This window comes from Lissotriton vulgaris, chromosome 1_1 (assembly GCF_964263255.1).
Source record: "Lissotriton vulgaris chromosome 1_1, aLisVul1.2, whole genome shotgun sequence".
In the NCBI taxonomy this organism is placed as follows: Eukaryota; Metazoa; Chordata; class Amphibia; order Caudata; family Salamandridae; genus Lissotriton; species Lissotriton vulgaris.
The window spans coordinates 1,954,470,887-1,954,494,360 of record NC_141685.1 but is presented as its reverse complement, the minus strand read 5'-3'; the positions used below and the strand labels follow the sequence as shown (position 1 = coordinate 1,954,494,360).

Sequence of the window (23,474 nt, the reverse complement as noted above, 5' to 3'; positions counted from 1 at the left end):
GAAGCAACACTATTCCTGCGCTTTTCGTCAGTGACACACACACCCTGTGTCATCAAAGATACTATTATATTTTAAGGATTTCATCTATGATGCACACACCGTGTGTAATTTTAGGTGCCATTTCCTTCATCGTCATTTCATCAGTTTTATTCTCGATTGTGTTTTTTTTTTCTTTTCAAATATGTTTATTAACATTTTATCAAGTAGTACAGAGTTAACTGGCATATTATACATCCAGATATATTTAGAAGTCTGAGATGGCTACATAATCAAAAAAGAAACAACCCTTAATCATAGATATGTACCCCCCATCATATCCCAGAATCCTAGAGGAATAAGTACAGTTTCATCAATATCAAGGACAGGAAGTAGGGTAGTGTGCTTAGAACATACTCTTCACCTATCTTGCGTTTACAATAAGAATTATCTAATCCCTCCAACCAGGAGGCAACCTTTAATGGGAACAAGTCGTAGCCATATTCTTGGAGAACATGTTAAACCAGAAACCCCTCCCCTCTACCCCCCACTCCAACCCAACCCTGGTGGCGGCTACTCAAATGCATCTTGGCGCCAGTGCTAGGATTTCAACGCAAGTTAACATTGAAACAGACGCATGGCTCTGACTGATGCAGGGCAGACGACTGATGGTAGTCCCTTTGTAAGGAATGCTACTACAGAGCCCCATCTATATTAGAAATTCTTATAGTCATCTCTGCTTATATCCGCCATCCTTTCAAGGCTCAATAGTTTCCAGAGTTTGGAATGCCATAACGAGATGGCTGGGCTTCCTTGTTCTTCCATGCGGCTGCTATGGCTACTTTCGCAGCCCCAATGCATGTCTACATAATGGTCTTGTCAGCTTTAGTTTGGTGTTTGAGGGAGGGATCGCGAAGGCCGAGTAGGGTTGTTGCCATGGAGGTCGGAATAGGATACCCCAGTATATCTTTAATTTGTGCGAGGATTTCCTCCCAAAAGGGTCGTATCCCTGGGCAGTCCCACCAAATATGTTGAAAGTCGCCCAATAGACCACAACCTCTCCAACACAGAGCAGATGACTCAGGAAATATCTTTTTGACCTTGGTAGGGTACAGGTACCAGTCCATCATTGTTTTCAAGTGAGCCTCCCTTAGTTCTATGGAATGGTTGAATTTTGGGATATCTGACCAAAGCCCCACCCACTCGCTATCCTGAATGTCCCGCTGTAATGTAGTCTCCCACATGTACATGTTATGAGGCTTTGGGGTGTGCATAGAGATGAGAAGATAGTTGTATAAAAAGGAGATCATACCCTTCATAGAATCTACAGTTTGTACATATTTCTCAAATTTTGTGAGGAGTCGAGTGGCTGCCTCATAAATGGGGGGTGTAAGCGCCCAGTGTTTCAATTGAAGATAGTGATAATATTCTGTATGCTCCAGTCCATAATCCCTCTTGCAGCTGTCAAAAGTGAGAATGTCATGGTTCTGGAAAAGATGTGTCAGTGCCCTGCAGCCTCCCTCACTCCACGGGTCAAAGGGTCCCTCTCGTAAGGCTGGGGGAAAGGCCAAGTTGGCATATACGTTGATGGAAAGGTGGTCACCGCTCGTTGTGAGATATAGAATCCAATACCTTAAGGGTGGTTCGGGTAGTCGTGCTAATATATACGTTCTCTGGCCTGTCTCTTTTGGGCTTCCATATGAGGTCCCAGATCGACCTCCCTGTCACCGTCCTGTCCATATGGAGCCAATGTTTCTCTGACTCCCTCTTGGACCACTCGGTCACCACTCGTAACTACGCTGCTTTGTAGTAGAGACCAAAGTCTGAAAGACCTACGCCACCCTCGCCCCGTGGTCTCTGTAAAATGGAGAAGGAGAACTGAGCACGGCCGCCCTGCCAAACGAACCACAGTACCATAGATTTTACTCGGGGAGAAAATCTTTTTCCAATTCTACTGGAAGAGCTTGAAAGAGATGTAATAGTTTAGGAAGTACTGTCATTTTGATTGCATGGATGTGGCCCAGCCAGGAGATAAAAAGCAGTTTCCATCTGGTGAGATATGCCTGGAGTTTCAAAAGAGAAGGGGGAAAGTTAGCTTTATACCTCCACTGGGGTGTCAATTGAATTCCCAAGTATTGGAGCGGCCGGGAAGTCCATTGAAGCTGGGTGCTCGACCTGAGGCACTCAACCTCAGCTGTAGGGACTGTGAGGTTAAGTATATAGGATTTATCCAAATTTACCTTGAAACCTGATACTGCTTCAAAACGTGTGAGTTCCGCTTGGAGTGCAGGTAAAGAGGTGGCGGGATCAGTGAGGGACAGGAGGACGCTGTCCGCAAAAAGTCATATTTTGTGTTCTTCTCCACTAAAGGGTATGCCCTTAACCTCTGGAGAAATGCGGATAGCCATAGTGAGCGGCTCTATACTGAGCGCAAACAGAAGAGGTGAAAAGGGCAGCCCTGGCGAGTGCCCCTGGTCAAGGAGAAGGGGGTCGACATTATCCCATTCACCTGCACTCTGGAGCGTGGTTGGACGTAATTGGCCCGTATCATTTTAATGAATTTGTCTGAAAAGCCAAAGAACTAGAGTGCACAAATAAGAAATGCCCAATCTACCCTATCAAATGACTTCTCGCCATCTAGTCCCACTCGCACCGCCGGAGTATGTTTCTTGTTGGCTTTTTCGATTAGGTGAACAATATGTATGGTGTTGTCATGAGTCTGGTGGCCTTTGATAAAGCCAGACTGCTCTGGGTGAATGAGAATCAGCATGAGGTCGTTCATTTGGGCTGCAAGGATAGCTGAGTACAATTTTGCATCCAAATTGAGGAGGGCAATGGGGCTGTACGAAGCGCATAATTGTGGGTCTTTCCCCGGTTTTGGAATCACTGTGATCAGAGCTTCCGCTATCGAGGGGGTGACCGCACCTGCCTCTTCCATGGCATTAAAAGGCGGGTGAGATGGGGAATGAGGTCAGGAGCGAAGGTCTTATGGAAGTGGGCTGTGTACCCGTCCGGGCCTGGTGCTTTCTGTGGTTTGTGGGATTTGATAGCTATGGCTACTTCCTTGATTGTTATGGGAGCAGTGTGCCTGTCGTTCCAGTCTTGGGTGGCCTGGGGAAGGTGCTGTGACTGTGAGTAATTATGTTGTGCCTCTATGTCTCGTGGTTCCCCCGTATATAAGTGGCCATAAAAAGCTCCAAATTCATCAGCCTTTTCTGTGTCTTTGTGTGTCAGTTCTCCCCGTTCACGTTTTATGCCCCCTATGTATTCTCGCTCTTGCTTTAGTTTTAGCTGTCGAGCTAGATGCCTACCTATCCTGTTTCCTTAGGTATAGGATAGTTGCCGTAGTTTCAGGAGTGTGCGCTCTGCTCTATTGTTATATATGGCTCTGAGTTTCCCCCTCAGCACTGTGAGTGTGCGAAGAGTCAATCTAGTGGGCTTGTTTTTGTGGAGTCTTTCTGTCGCGGATAACTCAGCCTCCAGGTCAATGCGCCTTTTGATGCGGCATTAGTTTAACTCCGAGTTAAGAGCTCTGCACCTGTCTATAAAAACTACCTTGAAGGCGTCCCAGTTATTAAACAGAGAGGTGGCTTTGGGTAAATTCCTGGTGAAGAAATCTGTGATTGTGTCTCTTAATTCGGAACATAATACTCTGTCCCTTGTGAGGGAGGCTGGAAAATACCATTTGGGAGATACGGATGGCGAAGAGCCCCATGATAGACAGATCGAGATGAGACTGTGGTCCGACACTGAAAGTGGGAAGATCTTGGCCTCACCAAGAGCCCCCAGTAGACTTTGGCTAATGAAGATATGATCAAGGCAGGAGTATGTGCGGTGCACATGTGAGTAGAAGGTATAATCACATGTCTGAGGGTATAGGATCCAGGGGTCTCGAAAGCCCATGTCGTGCATCTGCTGTTTAACCTCTGTGGGAAAGACACTAGTCTCCTGACGATGGGGGTGTGTGCTATCTATGTCTGCCTGCCATACAAGATTAAAATCTCCCAAAAGGAGTGTCAGTCCCTCCGTGAAGTCCTGAATCTTCCACAAGAGCCTCCAAAGGAAATCGGCCTGACCTGTGTTGAGAGCATATGCCGAAAGGAAGGTGCACAATTTACCTTTCAGAACACCTTTCACCATTATCCAACGGCCTTACTTGTCTGATTTGGTATCTGTGGGTTGAAATTTCATCGAAGTGTGAAAGAGGATCTCAGTCCCCCGATGTTTGGTAAGCGCAGAGGCTCTGTAGATTAATGGGTAGCTTTTGTGGCGGAGGCACGACTCTTCCGCCCTGGGCAGATGCGTCTCCTGCAGAGCTATTATATCTAGGTGGTGGTCAGTGATATATTTCCATACCTTTTGCCGTTTTTGAGGCAAGTTAAGGCCTTTGACATACCATGATCCCGCCATTATTACCATTGGAACTGTGTCGCCCCTCTCCCCCTCCCAAGAATCCCTGTGTCAGCCTCCTGTGAACTACAAGATATTCCTTACTTGAAAGGAAACCAAACTGAACCTTATGTATAGTACTCAGCCTAAGCCAAGCGTAATTGCATGAAGGAACGTTAAAAAAAGCTGCCACCATAACCTGTTAAGGTTGCATGGGTTGGGCATTGATGTGCTTGCTGTCCTCCGGTGCTGTTTGTTGCTCTCTCTGTGCAGTCACTTTTTTGTGTTTCTTGTGGTTTTCCGGGGGATGCGGGGGTTGTGATTTTGGGAGGCGGGTGGCGGGGTTGTGTTGTTCCACATTGTATTTTCCGTGTGGGTTTTTCACTTTTGCGGTAGCGTTGGTGTTTGGTGGGTCCTGGTGAGGGCGCTGGGTGTGTGTTTGCCCACTGGTGCTGGGGCATGTTTGCCAATCAGTGTTTTGAGCAGCTGTCTGTTGAGGCTGTTCTTTTTGCACTGTTTTTAACGATTGATCGTGATAGACAAGAATATATTGTGGTCTAATCACGCTTCAATTTTAATTTCACATTCACTTTTTTGCACTGCACTATTCCCATACAATCTATAACATGCTAGCTCACATCTGGAAAGTCTTATAAATTGTGTAAAACATCCTTGGGCTCCTCCATCATTAGGGTGAGTTTTATAAACAGTTTCATAAACTCTTTTTGCCATGAGTACTTAATATCAATTTGACATAACCGCCCCACTTTTGACTCTGAACGAATACCCTGAGTATCTATTTACAGTTGAAAGCTCAGTGCCAGTGAGATACTGTTTGTGAATGTATTTTCACGTCTCAGCTATGGAGCTCTTGTTTTGTTGAACAAGAGTTATAAAAATATATATTTTTTAAATTTAAAAAAAACTACCACCAGTCTCCCCCCCCAACCCCAATCCCTCAAACTCTGAACATAACAAAACAAAATGTCCCAAATGTCGGATCGAAGGAAGGTCTCCGACTGCAGGTTAAAAAACCTGCGTGGGTGGGAGGAGGTATGGTAGGACCCTCTCCCCCTCGCAAGAATCCCTGTGTCAGCCTCCTGTGAACTACAAGATATTCCTTACTTGAAAGGAAACCAAACTGAACCTTATGTATAGTACCCAGCTTAAGCCAAGCGTAATTGCATGAAGGAATGTTAAAAAAGCTGCCACCAGTCTTCCCCCCAACCCCAATCCCTCAAACTCTGAACATAACAAAACAAAATGTCCCAAATGTCGGATCGAAGGAAGGTCTCCAACTGCAGGTTAAAAAACCTGCGTGGGTGGGAGGAGGTATGGTAGGACCGAGGTTCCGGCCCGCCCCCGACCCCCCCCACCCCACCCGCACCTGGTAAGAAACCACTGTCACCCCTTCTGCACCTCCTGATGACTGTGTCAAGACCAGGTGATCAGGACTCGCCTGTTGGAATGGGTGGAGTGTTAAATTTTTTTAATTTTTTTATTTAAAAGGTATTATATAGCGCTGGCTAGACCCAGAGGTATCAGAGCGCTTTACATGGGTATCAGACAAAAAATTGCAGGTTACAGCTTTACAAAGGTTACACAGTTATTAGAGCACAGCAATTTTAGTTACAAGTAAGGTTGAGACAAACAAAAAGGAACATATAGGTAGGGGAAAAAGCTGGCATGGGGAGATAGTCAGGGGAGTGGGGGGGTAAGAGCAGAAGATGTAGAATACCGGAGATGTATGTAACTGGACCGAGCCTCATAGCTCGATGTAACGGATATTACGTCATTTCACCGTGTTGGATTCTAGAGGGGCCTGTTCATGTTCATGTGTCCCCTGGTGGTGTTGATGATCAGCCAATGGCAACGTTGGAAGCCTAACAAGTCGATTTGACTTTGTACGTATCTCAGGGGCAATGCGAAGCAAACAGTTGCGGAGTCCGCTGAGGAGACCGGGCTTCCTTTCGGTAGCTGCGCCCCCGAGTTCATGTCTGAATCTTCTCTCTTTCATCGCCCCCCAGGTAAAAAATGTGTCCACTGTGGGAGCGCCTTCTAGATTATTTGTGGCGTCCTCTAGTGCTTGAGGACCATGTTGAGGTGGGGGAGCTGGTAGTCTGTCTGGCCCGTGGACTGCTCTGTGGTTGGTCAGTGTCTGGTAATTAAAGACCCAATAGATCTAGTCCCTCCTTCAGATCCACCACATGTCTCTGTTTGTTAAGATATTCAAAGGATAGGTCCATCGGTAACGTACTTTATCCTCGCGAAGCTTGGAGGCGATGGGCCGAAACTGTTGTCTCCTGATCAGCGTTGCTGGAGCCAAGTCTTGATATATGGAGCAAGAGTAACCTTGAAAGGTCACCAAGCCCTTCTTACGTGCTGCCAGAAGTACCGCCTCTTTCACTTTTAATGAGTGGAACTTTGCAAGAACATCCCTTGGTCGTTGTCGTCCTCCTGTCGCTAAATTTCCAACCCGGTGCACTCTCTTGAGTTCGATCTTGAGTGTCTGAGGGCTGAGGACCTCTGCAAATAGGTCCTCCACGTAAGCCTCCAGGTCTGGTCCGTCTCCTCCTCTTTTAAGGTCTCGAATCCGTATGTTGTTGCGTTGTGCTCTGTTTTCCAAGTCTTCCGCCTTCAATTGTGTTTGACGGAGCTGCTCCTGGAGAGTGAGGACTGTCTCATGCAGGACAGAGGAGAGCTTATCCATTTCTTATGTATGTGTTTCCAAGTAGAGCACTCTGGTGCCCACTGAGTGTACGTCAAGTTTAAGATCCTCCATTCACGTGGTAAGGTCAGACTTTAGTTGGTCTATTGAAGGTTGAATGTCTTGACTCAGTAACTTGTGCAGTTCCATTTTAAAGTCTCGAAGTGAGAACATTATATCTTCCTTGGTAAGGGCCATAGCGGACGTCTCTTTGTCTCGATCTGAAGTCTGACATTTGTTAGCTCGCGGAAAGAAGTTCAAGACCTTATTTGTTGCTCTAGTTAGCGTCTTCTTCGACGGCATAGGAGCTGGACCCGTCCGATGATTATAACTGTGGCGAGGAAGGGTTGAGTGAGAGCCCCAGAGTGATAAATCAATCAATCATAGCATTTGTATAGCACGCTACTCACCCAGAGGGTCTCAAGGTGCTGTCTCGAGGGCACACCGCCGTCACAATTAGTCAGGTGTTATTGGCTTCCATTCACCTCAAAGTGATTATAATTAAAAGATAGCAGACGGCAGGCGTGTGTGGTGAAGGTCTGTCACCTGTTACGCAGATCAGGGAACCACAGGAGCGGGAAGGCTGCTGGCAGAGCGACAGTAGACAAGAATATTTCAGTTCGCAGAGGAAACCCTCCTCACATGTGTAGCGAGCATGCTCGGAGCTGGTGTCCGCCCTGGGGGATCTCTATGCAGCAACTAATCATCACTTGTCTCAAGTGTCCCTGTCTACAGCTGGAGAGTAGTGGGGGGGGGGGCCGTGGGGCTAATGTACGCGGCGCTGTGGTGGCTCTATCCGAATGTGTGCATTTGCTAGAAATGGCCCCTGGGTCAGTGTTTGGCCGCCATTTCAGGGCCAGGCGCGATATGGCAGCAATCTGCAGGTAACCGCCAGATGTTTCCCCCTCAAGGAGTGGATCTGTCCCTGTTCAGGTGCCCATTTCTCTGTGGGATGTCCTGAAGGTCTTTGCACTCGTACTCCCCTGCTCCGCGTGGGGCGTTCTAAAGGTCTTGGTATTCGATTTCCCCCGCAGGACTGGAATGCAGGGCGCCATCCCCCCGCCTGTCAAGCTCCCAGGAGGGTCGCTCACCTCAACTCTCAGGGCACTGCAGCCAGGGCTGGTCACCGTTGTGCAGCATGACGGGAGGCCTCAAGCGAGAGCAAATTCCAACGCTCACTGTCACCTACAACAGGTCTGGGAAAGTAGCGGCCGCCATCTTTATCAGCACCCAGACCTCCATGTGAACCAGCGATAGGCCCCAGTGATCGGTCAGCAGGCCGTCCTCTGCTCCAGCCCCTTACCCAGCTCTGGAGGGTGTTCCGTGCCAGTAGATCTTCAAATTATGGCGTTTCCCGGGGCTGCTGGCTGCCTCCCTCTCCTATCAAGGAGTGAAGCTGCTCCCGTTTAAGTTTGCATCTCCCAGGGAGGCTTCTAAGTGGAGCACTCTCCCGCGGGTCGGAGAAGTAGTCTGAAGTCCCCACGGCTAACAAGCTATCAGTCGGGTCACTCACCGTATCATCTAAAGCGCCGTAGCTGGGGTCTGGTCTGGATTGTGCAGGGTATCAGATGGTCCCAATCAGGAGCGGGCATCACGGCTCATTGCCTCGGCAGTCTGAAGAGGTAGCGACCGGAATGTTGTTTCGCGTCCAGGCCTCCAAGCAATCTCGGCAAACTGCGTTCAAGAGGGGCTCTGGAGATCGATCAGCAAATCATTCTCTGCTCCAATCCCTTGCACACCTCAGGATCGCTGTATGTGCAGGTAGGGCGTTGAATCACTGCTTTTCCAGGTCCGGAACAGTAGCGGGGCACTGGAGCCAAAACGGATTACGTCTATGTGGCCATCTTGCCTGGCCACGCCCCCCTCAATTGTGTTTTTATTGTATTTTTCATAATACAATTTACAATACATTATTCATCATCATTGTGTTGTTTTTGTTTTTATTTATTTACTTAATTTTTGGAACTATGTCAGACATTTTTCCTCCTCCTTCTTTTCTATCTTCTGCTGGTGAACCTCCCATGGACTGGGAGGTATGGGAACCCCTTTTTTTTTAGCTTATGTCGATGTATTGGAAGGTGGAGATTGCGAGTCTGAAAAAAACCCTTGTTTTGTTGACGCATTGTCTTGGAGGAATTGGACTAAAAGAATTTAAAACTTTACCTGCTTTAACTAATTCTGGCAACCTCAATGTCTATGAATATGCTTTCTTATAACTCAACATACGTTATGGTAAAAAGAAAAGTGATGTAATGGAAAGGTTTATATTTTATTCATGGAAACAACGAGCCGACGAGTCCATTGAGGATTTTGTTTCTTCTCTCAGTTCTCTTGCGGTCACATGTGATTTTGAGCGCATATCATACGAACACGTTCTTAGAGATCAAATTCTTATGAGAACAAATAACAAAAAAGTACAGGAAAGGCTATGGACTACTTCAGGCATGTCTTTGGGTGCTGCTTTCGACATTGCCAAGTCCATAGAACACTCTGAAAAGTTTGTTAGAGAAATTAGAGGAAATGATAAAGGAGGCATATTTAATGTTCCTAAGGAAGCTGATAGACAAAAAAAAAAATTGTCCCACCAAGAAATGAAAATCCTGTGAGAGTTGAAAGTAAATTCAAGAATATAAGAAGAGAAAAGAAACATTTTCAGTTACTTTGCTATAGATGTGGAAGCAACACACATTTGGCTAATTCCAAAACTTGCCCTGCCATTGAGAAAATTTGCCCTAAATGCAATAAGAGGGTCATTTTGGGAGAGTTTGTAAATCTATTCCCAGAAGAGTGAATTATCTACAAGAAATAGATGACTATGACAGTTTCAATGAAAATGATGTCAATACTATTATTAATATTTGTGGGAACAATGAGTTTACAAAATTTCATTCATGTTTTATTACTGTCAATGATATTGATTTGAAATTCCTCATATATTCATGTGCTTGGTACACCATTATTGCTGTAGACATTATTCTTGACAAGTGGCCTAATATGGTTATTTCTCCTCCTGACGTCTCACCGGGTGGTTACATATGGGACACAAAATCGATTTAGTTGGGTTTTTCTGGCAAAACCTAGGGTTCTCAGGACATCACACATTTGGCAAGATTTATTTAGCAAGATCAGGACAGTCCCTTCTGGGGTGGCCCCACCAGGAACAATTAGGAATCAAGCGAGATCCCAGAGCTGACCCTCCCGTTTATTCTGTTGGTCTCTTTAAGAACGTCTACAAAGACAACTTTTCCCTAGTGTTTTCATTGGGAAGTTAGGGAAATACCAAGGGTTTGAACACATCATCAAATTGCACAATAATACTATACCTGTATGGCACAAAGTGAGAAATGCCCCTCTTACTTACAGGAACAAGTTAAAAGACATGCTCAAAGATCTGTGCCAAAAGGACATTATAGAGCCCATTAGTCCTCTCCATGGGTTTCTCCCATTGTTATTTCAACTAAATCTTCAGGTGAGCTCAGGTTATGTGTGGACTTACGCAGTTTCAACAATGCCATCTGGGTAGATGCTCATCTCTTATGCAATCTTCATGAGATGGTCTCAACCTTGGCTGGTGTGCAGTTATTTTCATGTATTGATTTATCTAGTGTGTACTACCAGGTTGTTCTTGCTAAGGAATTGAGGAACTTAATTGCTTTTATTACTCCTGAAGGTCTCTTTAGGTATTGTTGTATGCCTTTTGGGCTTGCCAGTGCCGCCTCAGTGTTCCAAAGGCTAATGAGAGATAGCTTAGAGGACTTATCTAGTGCCATCGCCTTTCAAGACGATATATTGGCCTATGGGACTTAGAAAAAGTAATTGCTGCTTTGTCCAAAAGGGGTTTTATCCTCTGCCTTGACAAATGCAAAATCAAGGCAAGGGAAGTAGAATATTTAGGACACATGATTAGTGGATTTGGCATCAGACCGACACGCAGTCATATTGAAAGTATTTTAAAAGCTCCTGTTCCCGCTACCAAGGAACAGCTGGTGGCTTTTTTTGGGTTGATTGAGTTCTATGCTAAGTGTATACCCAACTTTTATTCTAAAGTTGACCCCTCCAGATCCCTCCTCAAGAAAAATGCTAATTTTCTTTGGACCAATGGCATGTCTGAAGCTTTTGAGAATGTAAAGGAATTCGTTGTGAAGGCTCTATGCTTAAAGCCTTTTTTTATGTGGGAAGAAATGTATCATAATGGTGGATGCTAGTAACACTGGTTTTGGCTGTGTCATTTTACAAAGAGACAATGGGAAAGAGTGGATTGTAGCTTATCCTTCCAGGGCCTTAAGAGATGCAGAAAAACGCTATTCAGTTATTGAGAAGGAACTGTTAGCCTGGGTTTGGGGAGTAGAATATTTCAGGTCTTTCTTATGGGGCACAAAATTCACCATTAAAACTGACCATAAGCCACTTGTTTTCTTAATGGCCCCAAGCGGAGGACGAAAGATGTCTGCACGTCTTGCACGCCTTGCTTCCAGGTTGCAATCTTTTCAATACCAGATTGAATATGTACAAGGAAAGGCAAACATACACGCTGATTACATGTCTAGATTACCCATTTCCTGGGATTGTTCACACGAAATCCATGAGGAAGAGTGCAAAGTAGTGTTTACTGCTTGTGATATCAATTTTGTATATGGTGAATAATCTAATTTACGTGAGGAAGTTTGGCATCTAGAAATGGAGAGATATGTAGAATTGAATAATGTCAAGAACTATATTTTACATGGTTGGCCTGAACAGAGGAAATTTTTGGGCAGTACGATGAGCTATATTAAGATACATGAGGAACTGGCCATTGAGAACGATTTGGTTATGCGAGGTGATGAAGTTATTCCTCCTTATTCCTTGAGAAACACCATTATTAAAATTTCCCATGAAGGACACTTAGGGATTTCTTTTACTAGGAGATGCATGAGAGAGTTCTTTTGGTGGCCCGGCATTGATGTGAATGTTGAACACTTTGTGTGTTCGTGCGCTAAGTGTTCAGTTAGTGACAAGTCAGCTGTTCTTTTACTTCCAGAACCTCACTCGATTGATTTCACAGTTCGTGGCGGGTTCGCGCTCACCTGAGTTGTATTCTTTCAAATGTTGAGGAAGATTGGGAAGTGGGAAGAGAATGTTGTTGTGGCATTCTTGTTATGAACTTCTGAACCTGCTAGAATTGCCTGCTCTCAATAAAACACGTCTCCGATGTACATCGTCTCCTTGCTCTTATTTCCTGTGCCGGAGTGACTTCCTACAAAAACCAAACAGATTAATTATAAAATTCAAGAGGTAAAATACAGAAATAGTAAATTGTGGATGCCTCATTTAAAGGCATAAAGTAATTGCCATGAAGACTCTCAGTAATAGGAACAGTGCAGACTAATAGGCAAAATAGAAAAATAGGCTAAGTCTCAAATGTGCAGCAAAATCAGTAAGAAATCAGACAGAATCCCTTGTAGAGGACAAGGTGTCTCCCAAGACGTATGGCTCAGCCCGACCATTTTCCTCCTCTGAAAGCTTTGAAACTGCAAAATCATTGTGGTATGAGGAAAGAATTACATTTTCAACAAATCATATTACAGAATAATAAATCATTATATAACCCTACAACTTTAGCACTAATCCACTATGAATATTGATTCAGTTTCTCTAACATAATATCTTCCAAAGGTATCAAAACAAAACAATAGTGAATAAATTTAAAATCATGAGCAAGGGGAAAGTCTCAGTTAGCTTAAGCCAGGAAATCACATTTAACAAATGTAGAAAATGTGTTTCAACTGCAATCGTTTCTTTACAGTCGACACGTGTGACTTAAGTTTAAATTAACTGCTCTACACATTATTAATAATACAGATTTTAAATTATATAAAAGCTCTAACACTACCAAGCAAGGGTGCCCATATGGATTCATACATGCCAACAGACCAGATTCAGGCTGGAGATTCATGATTTTCAAGACTAAAATGCTTTATTTTAGGTGTCTCCAGCCTAAGATCACCTCCACTTCAATAAAAGTCAATGGGGGAAATCATTTAACATGTTTTTTTTCTTCTTCAAATTAATCCCTCTTACCCAGGTCTTTTAGTGGGATGAAAAAACTGGGGGTCTCTCATAGGGGCGCAGCCAATGTAATCAAGGGCATTGCTTAAAATACTTAAGCTAAAAATCTGTACTTAGCATAGTGTTCAAACCCACTGGTATTTTGCTGCTTCTGTCCATTCATCCAGATATATAACACAAGTAACATTACACCTACAACAAGCCAGCACTATTGGTTTTGTCAATGGTTGTAAATGTCATGGTAAATAAGCAATAACTATGAATTTGCGGTATATTATATTGAAAATGCTTTCATTATTGCTGGCTAGGATGTGGTCTAATGGCTAGAGCTGCTGACCCTCGAGCTGGGAAAGCAGGTTTGAGTCTCAGGGCAGCTCAACATGCTATGATTCAAAGCATGAATATGTCCTTGTGTAATGTAACTGGTGCTCGTGTAAAGCGCTCCAAGTTTGCACGATATAAAACTGAAAAATTAGACTCTTTGAAGATCCATCAAAAGCACTGAGGGATGTTACTATTGAAGAGTAAGGTTTTTTTTTTGGGGGGGGGGGTTCACCCTGAGGGTAAAAAAAATGAAACTCTTTGAAGATACATCAAAAGCAGTGAGGGATGGTACTATTGCAGCGTTAAGTGTTTTTTTGGGGGTGTACACCCTGAGGGTAAAAAAAGGGAGAGCAGGATCCGGCCCACTTACAGCCCTGCTCTTACCAGGTTCACAATGTCAGCATGTTTGTCAGCATGTATGTGGCTGTTACTCTTTTCCATTATTGGACTTAGCTTTCACATATCAATGTCGTCAGGTGTGTTGGTCTAATAGGCTCAGTTAAAATGACACGATACTACAACATTGAGAATGCAGCAATTTGTAAAATGCAAAGTGGAGGACTGGAAAAGTGGAATTCTGGCGAAATGGATTATCATTTGTTCCACCTCTACCAAACACACTGCAAAATTACCCACTCTCTTGCGTTCCAAAATAGCTTGCTATTCGACATACAGCGCTCAATGCCTCACGAGGAATATAAATAAATGTACAATTAGTACAATTCAATGATTAAATATTATATGCGCTACCTGTAACTTCCGCTATGTTATTATCTATCGCTTTCATTAAGGAAGGTGAGTTTTGTTTTGGATCTCTTTTTTGAGGCGATCGCGCTCGATTTCTACGTAGGTCCTGGAAAAACTGTTTATTCCCGTAGACACATTTGTTTCATCTACGAAAAGAGCCCGTGGGAGGCGGAAATGCTGCCCCCATTGGACAAAGTTTCACCTTGAACCGCCCCACTCCCTGCAGGTAGGGTGAAACTTGTCCAGCTGCTCTACACCTCCGAGGAGCTGTCAAGAGACGGAGTTCCGTGTTGAAGACAGGGACGGCCGCTGCTTTTCCTTTTCCACCCGCCCTCTTCGGCTCCTCCGCATCCATGGAGTTTACCGAGAGAAGAAGAAGCCGGAAATCACAGAGCTTTAAACTGGTAAACCACCAAGGTAAGGCTTGGAAATAACAAGCTGTCAAGGCGGAATCTAATGAGGCGGATAATAGGGCAGAAATGCGAGTCGGTAAACAAGGCAAGCCACGGTGACAGCGGGGAGACAGGGGCGCTCTTGAACTCGAAGAGGCAGGTGTAGAGCCAGCCAGCGCTTAACTTGTTCTATGTGCTTGAGCCTTATCTCTATGGGAAGTGAGACTTTTAAGCGAATATGGCTTCAGCATGAAGGATCGCTTGAGGCTCTGTCATGTAGGTGCCGCGCTGTTATTTTCTTCAGGTCTTCAAGCCATCGCCACGGGCCATTTTGACAAGTGCACTTGCGCTCGTTTTGTTGCTGCCATTGGCTGTTTGTTTGTTTAATCGTCCTTCCTGTCACTCTTTTAAGTCCAATGGTTGCAGCTCGAACCCCTAGGCCTTGCCGCCTAGGAAAACAAGGTTGTGTTCAATTACAGATGTTTGAAAAAAAGAATAAAGTAATTGTTGAGTTAAAAAAAATAATCTTACGAAGACTATGTGCCTTTGAGTATTAAAGTGGACCCTATTTCCTCGTTAACCTTTAAACCTCATGATTAAAGGCGGGTGAGCAAGCAAATTCAAGAGTTTGTCGAGCCATGGGTTCTTCTTGAACCCAAGAGCCAAAGCACGAACCGAGTCAACGAAAAATTAACATGGTAAATCCTGATTGATTTACTTATTTTTAACTTTAGAAATCACGAAGTTATGCCAATTAAAAATATATCATTTTGTTTATTTTGGGCGATTTTTATATAGCGCGGTCAAGGTCCAAAGTAATAATAAAATAATAATAATAAAACATTAATAAAGCGCCTGGCTGCACAAACTGTGCGTCCCCGCGCTGACTGTTAACATAATACAGAAATCCAGAGGTGCTGTGGTAATGGAGCTCAAAGTGGGATTAGATGTTCGGGAACAGATACGTTTTTAGTTTTGTCCTAAATCTCAGTTCGGATGGCTCCATCCGCAGGTGAAGCGGGAGCGCATTCCAGTGTTTGGAGGCTAAATATCTAAAGGATTTTCCTCCCATTTTGGCTCTAGTGATTCGGGAAAGTTTGAATAGCATCATGCCAGATGATCTTAAATTCCCGGTCGGGCGGTGTATAGTAAGGAGATTTTTTAGGTATTCGGGACCTTTGTCCTGAGCGATGCGGTGGGCATAGCAAAGGGTCTTAAACTTAATCATCTCCTTAACTGGGAGCCAATGGAGTCTGGACAGGGCAGCTTTAGCAGAGGTTCTTTTTGGGAGTCCGAGCACCAGTCGTGCGGCAGCATTTTGCACGCATTGTAATTGGTGTAGGCCCTTCTGGCTGAGCCCAATCAGGAGGGCATTCCCATAGTCCAAATGGGGTGTCACCAGTGCATGGACTATGGTTTTTCTGGCTACGGTGGGAAGAAGATCTAACACCTTTCGAAGAACTTTTAATATGCCAAAGCACCTTCCCGTTACCTTGTTGACTTGGGTCTTGCCAGAGAGGTCGGAGTCCAGCATAACGCCTAAGTTTCTAACCGCCTCTGCAGGGGTAGGCAAATTACCCAGTTCGCTAGGCCACCATGCATGAGACCACACAGAAGTGGCTCTCCCGACCACCAGTAGTTCGGTCTTATCGCCATTGAGACGGAGACAGTTGTTGTTCATCCAGGCCGCTACTGCCGACATACAGTAGGAGAAATTGGTGGCATATTCTCTTCGGTCAGGGGTTAGCTTAAACACCAGCTGGGTGTCGTCAGCGTAGCTAACAATGCCCACCCCAAAGTCCTCTACAATGTGTGCCAGGGGTTCCATGTAGATGTTAAATAACGTAGGGCTAAGGCTAGAGCCCTGTGGAGCCCTGTGGAACCCCGTGGCTCTCCTTCCGAGGATCTGAAGGGTGGGCAGTGTAGCTGGAAACTTCTGTCGGTCAGAAAGGAGCGTAGCCAAGCAAGTGCTGGGCCCATTACTCCCTTGTCCGAGAGACGAGACAGCAGCGTTGAGTGCAGCACGGTGTCAAATGCTGCACTGAGGTCCAATAGGACCAACGCCGCTGTCTCGCCCTCGTCCACCATCTGCCGAATGCATTCAGTCGAATATAGAACTGCTGATTCAGTAGAGTAGCCTGATCTAAATCCTGACTGGGAGGGATGAAGGAGAGCTTCTTTCTCCAAAAACTCCAAAGTCATTAGAGAACATCACAAGAGAGTGGGAAGTACATTTTGGATGACACACACCAAAGTAATTAAGCTGTAGCAAGGAACGAACAGTTTGTTACAGCATAGACATCAGAACACTCAGAAAATCCCAAGAAAATAGGAAGGTCAAACACATCGCTTTAGAGTAGGTAGACTACATCAAATAGGGAGTCGTGAAGGAATAGGTCACATATTTATAAATATGTCAGAACCGTTCAAACCTTTAAAAATGCATAACCCCTGCACTGTGCTGACTCCAGTATATCATGCACTCTTCTATCACCTGTATTCCTCATAATAAACAGCCAACATGCGTTGTAGTTATAGTGCTCATTGTTGGCCGCAGTTTTATTACAAATACATGCATATACTTTGGTCATAAATCATCCCATTGTGAACTCTCATAATTTGGTTGTCAAATCATATACTTTGCTTGTCATAACACATTGCTTGTCATAAATCATTTTTACATCATAAATTCGTAAATCACACATACAGTTCATTGGTCAGTTCTTTTGCAGGCTTATCTCCTTTTTTGTCACTTCTGGGTCATAAAGTTGTTCTGTTGGTTTCCACGGTTTGTGCGTGTGGGGTGTTACTTCTCCCCGGAGTAAGGCCCCAACTCGCTACCTTTTTAGTTTCATTTGTGCCCTGTCAACCGGCGGGGTCTGGGCTGCGTGTGCCGTCTGTTTGCTACCCCCTTTTTGTTAGGCCTACTCACCCTGCAGTGAGGCATCCCAAAGTGAGTGGCTCTACTCCTACACACCACCCTGTCGGTGTGTCTCCATAACCAACCATTGTACCCTTACTTATCTGCCGTCAGGGAGGCTAACGTCTTCCTGCAGCTCCCCCTCACGCTGTCCTTCTTTTAAAATTTTTATATTTTGTTTTTACTTGCAGCCTGCCAGAGCCATTGCGCCCCATACGTTATCCCAGAACACACGCATCCCATTTTCGATAGGTGAACCCCATCCTGCCCATAGAGCTCTGAGTGGATGAGGCTGTGCCTAATGCTTTCCAAGCCGTTGGTTTTGCAGAACTTGATAACTGGGATGTTCAGCTTTCCCCTCGAGTTTTCAACTGCCTTGTCAGATTCGGCCCACTCCAAACCATTCTACTGATCAGCTCTGACCAAATGATGGACATATTACCAAATCACCTTGCCGCCTCTGTTAAGTCCATCTGGATGGCCTGGAGGAGTGCCCTCCTCCCCAGTTGAGCTAGGTCGTTAACCCCGGTGTGGATTATCAAGATATCAGGGTGCCATGCTGTGTCCGCCTGCAGGTCCCTGCGGGCCGCTGGCAGCTGGTTCCATCTCATCCTCAGACGTCCCAGCCATAGGATGTACGTATTGACTGGACTTCCCGTCTGCCTGTGGCCCCCGCTTCCATCAAGACTGCATTCTGGATACGAAAGAGTGACCCACCACCCAGACCAGGCGGGGTCGTCCTCATGCTGAAGCAATAATCACAAATGTCAGCTGGCCTCTCACACCAGAGGCTGCGCTCTCCTCCCATTCAGAAACCCCCATGTCTTTTGCCAAGAGTTTCTACAGTAGTTTCGGTCTCACGTAGGTCCTGTATGCCCAATACCACCATTTGCCGACTGCTTGTATCCTTGCCTTGGTTATCCCATGTTGAGCTGGTGATGTTGCTGCACCAATCCTAAATGAGTGGGAGCCAAATGCTGCTGGGGGGAGCCCTGTGCTGGCGAATAATTGGTGCACCGCTCCACGATGACAAGGAGCTGTACAGGGTGAACGTCACCTTATAAGCCCCCTTCATTTTCCAGCCTCAGCCGGCGGTGTCCCCCTATTGGGGGGTTCATGCCTCCCTCCCACCCCCCGTTGGACGGGTAGTATGGCGCCTTTCTGGTGCCCTTGGGTGTGAAGGGCTACCCCCATTCTGCTTCTGGGTTTTTGGGACACCCAGAACTGGATCCTTCCTGGGGCTCTGCATTGGTTGTGGCGCCGGCCCTTGAGGCCCCATTTGGGGGCATCTTCTGCAAATACATTTGCAATAAATGCTGTAATCTTAAATTCTCTGCTTGTAATGCTAGAAGCAAAGTTGAATGTCCCAACGGCAGGTGCCTATCACAGAATTGGGGGAATCCGCTGCACTCCTGGGGTGAACCAAATTCTTCTGTAAGGTATCCCGAGGAAAGTTAAAGTCTTTTAGGGTGATCAGGATGCTGCCCTTACTGTCCAGGAAGGGCAGGACGTAAAGTACATACAAAACCTTGTAAGCACAAGGTGGTTAGCCTGAGCACTCCTATGTGCTGAATGAGCAAAAAGTTAATCCCAGGTATTATGATCAAAAGTTTTATTCACTTTTTCACATTCAATTGGTAGAGTGTGTATTCACAGATTATAATCCATAGTACTCCTCATATAGAAAGAACTGAAGCGAATGTTTAGGCACAGCAAAGTATCCAAAATTTCAATATGGTGGCGTCATTTGCATAAATCCTCTCCCCAATGCATTTCGAGCTGGTGGCTCTTCGTCAGGGGGTATAAGCGAGGTTTTCATGCATCGTAGGTGTGGAAACGGCTACCAGACGCCATCGGGTGAACGCGTTCACCCGATGGCGTCTGGTAGCCGTAACCTCGCTTATACCCCCTGACGAAGAGCCACCGGCTTGAAATGCATTGGGGAGAGGATTTATGCAAATGACGCCACCATATTGAAATTTTGGATACTTTGAAGTGCCTAAACATTCGCTTCAGTTGTTTCTATATGAGGAGTACTTTGGATTATAATCTTGTGCTTACAAGGTTTTGTATGTACTCCAACGGCAGGTGCGACACATGACCAAAATCTACATAGCTGCTAATCCTCATTTAGCTTTGGCCTTTCTTTTCAGGTCTGGCTTTCACCACGCGTTCCATTTTGTTTATGTGCAATTGCTTAAAGTAAATTCTCAATTCATTGAGGTCTAAGTGCAGGACACATAAGGTTAATATTTTGTAGGGCACTCTGACAATTGCTGTAGGATCCAAATGATCAATTGATTATCAGCTGTGGTGCTAGGGTAAAGGCAATCCAGCTGGGTACCCAACTCTGTTCTTACTGCAGGTTGCCAGTGTTCTCCCTGCTGTAGGAGCCGGTGGTAAACCTAGACTTTGTTCACTGGTTTAGCTTGTTAATACTGCAAATGTGTTTAGCTGAAAGAGAGCTGTCCCACAATCCTGCTTGATGCCAAGACACCTCAGTTTGCTTCAGGTCTTAAGTATGAACTCGGGCAAAGCTGCTGGTATGACGTATTAAAATAAACACAACACTAGATGCCACATATCATGTAAACAAAAAACCTTACTTGAGTACAGCACAATTTGCTATATTTAGAGAAGTATGATTAGCTCTCTGTTCTAGAAGCACATTCCAGTCTGAAGTTACTGGATTCCTTTGTGCGGGACTTGGCCCTTTTGGCAGTTTCACCCCTACATTTTTGCCTTTTCTGTGACCTGATATTAGAAGTTTTTGGCATCTGCGCCCTTTAGCACTGTGGCCCAGTGTAATGTGCGTGCGCGCTCTGAGTGCGTGTGGTGAGTTTGGCCTGCCCTCCCATAGGAATGCATAGGGGATATGTGTGTCCCTGGTAATTCCTGGTATGAGAGGAGTGCGGGCGACTTTAGTATGTATGAACTCGTGAGAATAAATGCTGCGCAATGGTGTGCGCAGATGTACGGTGACTGGTGGAGAAATGCAACTGTTGGCATTTCTGTGTGCGGTGTGTCTGCTTCCCTGATGTGAATTGCATGTCTGGCTTGTGATTGACAGGGGCTGGATGGTGTGGTTGGCTCCAGGAGCCAGGATGAGTCTGCCCAGTGGTGAATAGGGAGATATGCATGTAGTTGGGAGGGAGGAGTTGCACCTGGGACCTGAATAGGGCTTTGCCTTCAATCAATCAATCAGGAATTTGTAAAGCGCTCTACTTACCGGTGAGGGTCTCAAGGCACTGGGGGGGGGGGGGGAGGAGGGGAAGCTGCTACTGCTCAAAGAGCCAGGTCTTGAAGAGCCTTCTGTCTGCCTTCCCTCCACAATGCTGGCTCTGCCCCCTGTGGTGCGTCTAATCCCCGAGCCCCCAACTGACAAAGAAGAGAGGAGCTGAGCCCAACAAAGTGCTCCAAAGCTCCCCTATACCAGTTCTAACTGGTATCCCTAAACCCTGTGCTGTGACACAAAGGGAAATGAAGTATAAATGAAGGGGCAGTGACCCCATGAAATAGCTCTGTTGGTGTTCTCTGCTGCCTCTCTGCTGGATGGCCCTGTGTGCTGGCATGCCTGAGCCCAGCCTTGTTCCCCCTGAACTTTGCCTTTATTTGGAATAGCGCTTTGCTCTTTATCGCTGGCAAGAGCGCTCCATTCTTTGACCCTGGACTAAGCGCCTGGGAAGCGCTATATCTTTATTTTCTAAAGAGCGCTTTATTTCTTGTTGCCAAGAGGAGCAGCGCTTCTGTTTTTGGCTGCAGCACAGAGCTACAATCATTTTGAAAGGGGATTCCCAAACATTTGTGCTTTTTCGAGCGGGAGCCCACCCCTATGATTGATGCTTGAAAACTGAGAGGGAGCCCAACCCTGCATCGGTGCCTTCGTGGCGGTTGCCCACCCCGCTTCTGGAGTTCATTGGGAAGGCGGGTGCCCATCCCGCATTGCACCGCAAGTGTCTTCGAGTTGAGTAGGTGCCCAACCCGCCTTTGTAATTATTTGAATCGGGAGCCTGCCCCGTATTGGGCCCGCCGGAAAGAATCGCCAAAGTCACCACCGCGGCGGCTCAGACAGGATGCCAGGCAACCTGTGTTGGGACGTGGGTGGGGCCGCAAGAAGATTGGAAGCGGACGGGAGCCTACCCCGCGCCGCCGTGCCGTGAAGCCGAGCAGGAAGCAGACAGGAGCCTACCCCGTGCTCCTGTGCCGTGGTGGCCAGTGTAAAGCGGAGAAGTGCGGCAGTCGTTGGCAGGGCTCCCGTGTGTCAGTAGGAGCCCCACGTGTGCCGGCAAACAGAGCTTGAAGTTCGGCGGGAGCCTACCCCGCAGGCCGCCAGAAGCCGTACGAAGCCTCGCAGGCTCTCCGTTTTAGTCCCGGTCCCAGGAAGAGGGACCGGGTGAAGTAAGTAGTTGGAAGGAGCCTCTCCCCACTTCAGGTGAGACTGCTGGTGCCTTTCCAGAGGGGTCCCCGGGCTGCAACGAGTGGGCAGTTGTTGTTTCATAGTACCATTGGGGGCTCCGGCGGCACAGTGAGTACCAGTGCTTATTTTGCCTCTTCAGCTGCACCGCCGTAGCGGGCAGCTGCAACATAGTGCCAGGATATTTTCAGAGCCCCGCGAGGGGTGTTCACCCGGCACAGCAGCGCCAGTGCCATTTTCATTGGGGGCATTTTATTTTGAGAAGGGGATGAGTTACACTTCCCCAAGCCCCAGAGTGCTGCCAAGGCAGTCAGAGGGCCAGCTGAGAGGCCCTAGGTTTTACAGTCCCAGAGGAGGACTTGGGTAATTGGGATATTGGTAGCCCCTGAGAGGGCCCAGCGAGCACCCATGCCTTCTGTGATGTTCACAGCTGCCCAGCAAGTAGTGGGCAGCTGCCACGTTTTGGCCCGATTATTTGCGCCCTTTTGCTTTGCTGCTTTTGCAGCTCGCCCTGACATTCTGGACATTGGGCATTTGAGCCCGTGGAAGAGGCCAGTTGGCCTAGTGCCAGTTTTAGTGTGTGTGTCCCCAATTGGGGTACCCTGTGTCCATGCTAATGATTACCTAAGGTGATTCATGTGGTTTATGCCTGATGAGATTCCTGCGTAATAGGATTTGTGCATTCTATGGTTTCTGTTGCAGGATCTAATGCTAAGGTCATTCTTTTACCAGTAGTTACTGGTTGTGCTCTACATTTACTATTTGTGCTACATCTACTATTTCTACTAAGTGACGATTCTGACAGTGGTCCATGTGGCCCTGTCATGTGTAAATAATCCCCTGTAAATATTGCCCAGTGTAATGGCCTGAAAATTCTGCCAATTATCAGGACATGCAAGCTTATCCCTCTTGGGACCCAAAAGATACAACACTCCACAATACTTACCCAAGAGGGGAACAACAATAATTATAATTCTATAGCTCTTGCCGAGAGGCTCGCATACCAAAACAAACCTCCTAGTGACAGGCGCTGTGCTTGAGGCTATTTACCACTCGTCTTTGTCACAGAATACTCACCTAGGTAGGACTACATATATCCAACACATACCTCTCCTAACAAGGCTGGGGGTGGAAGAATTAGAATTTCGCTCCTTTCTGGGAGCAGGCCAACCTTCCGTATCAACAATTACATGCCAGAAGGGAACTTAAACATCCTTCTACAAGCATTTGGTCAAAAAGGGGCCCGTACTCCCTCCACAAGGAACACAGACATATACTCATATACTCTGGGTTTTCTTTTATTACATAAGAAAAATAGTACACGGTAGGCCTTCTTCAAACTAGCACCTAAGCAATTGCTAAACACAATCAGTAAAACATATATAGAACTTATATGTATATAAGTGTATTGGACCTGAAAATAGGAAAAGATAGTTAGGCAAGAACCGTAGGAATATAAGAATTAGTGCAACACCTCACCAACTGTCTGCTCGTCCCGCTTCCACTTCGCCCGAGGGGAGCCCCTTTCTCCGGCCGAATCAGGAGACAGGGCGGTAC

At 46.1% G+C, this 23,474-nt stretch overlaps 1 protein-coding gene across 3 annotated transcripts in view; it reads left to right on the top strand.

Moving 5' to 3' along the window:
- Nucleotides 1-14,266: 14,266 nt before the first annotated feature.
- Nucleotides 14,267-23,474, top strand: part of BEND7 (BEN domain containing 7) — a 302,748-nt gene continuing 293,540 nt past the window's right edge. For all 3 annotated transcript variants that reach the window (XR_015295595.1, XR_015295594.1, XM_086919666.1), the window contains exon 1: nt 14,267-14,608. Coding sequence is in view for 1 of the 3 variants with exons in the window: in XM_086919666.1 (XP_086775792.1) it covers nt 14,545-14,608 (64 nt within the window). In the remaining 2 variants the exon portion in view is untranslated. The remainder of the gene's footprint in view (nt 14,609-23,474) is intronic.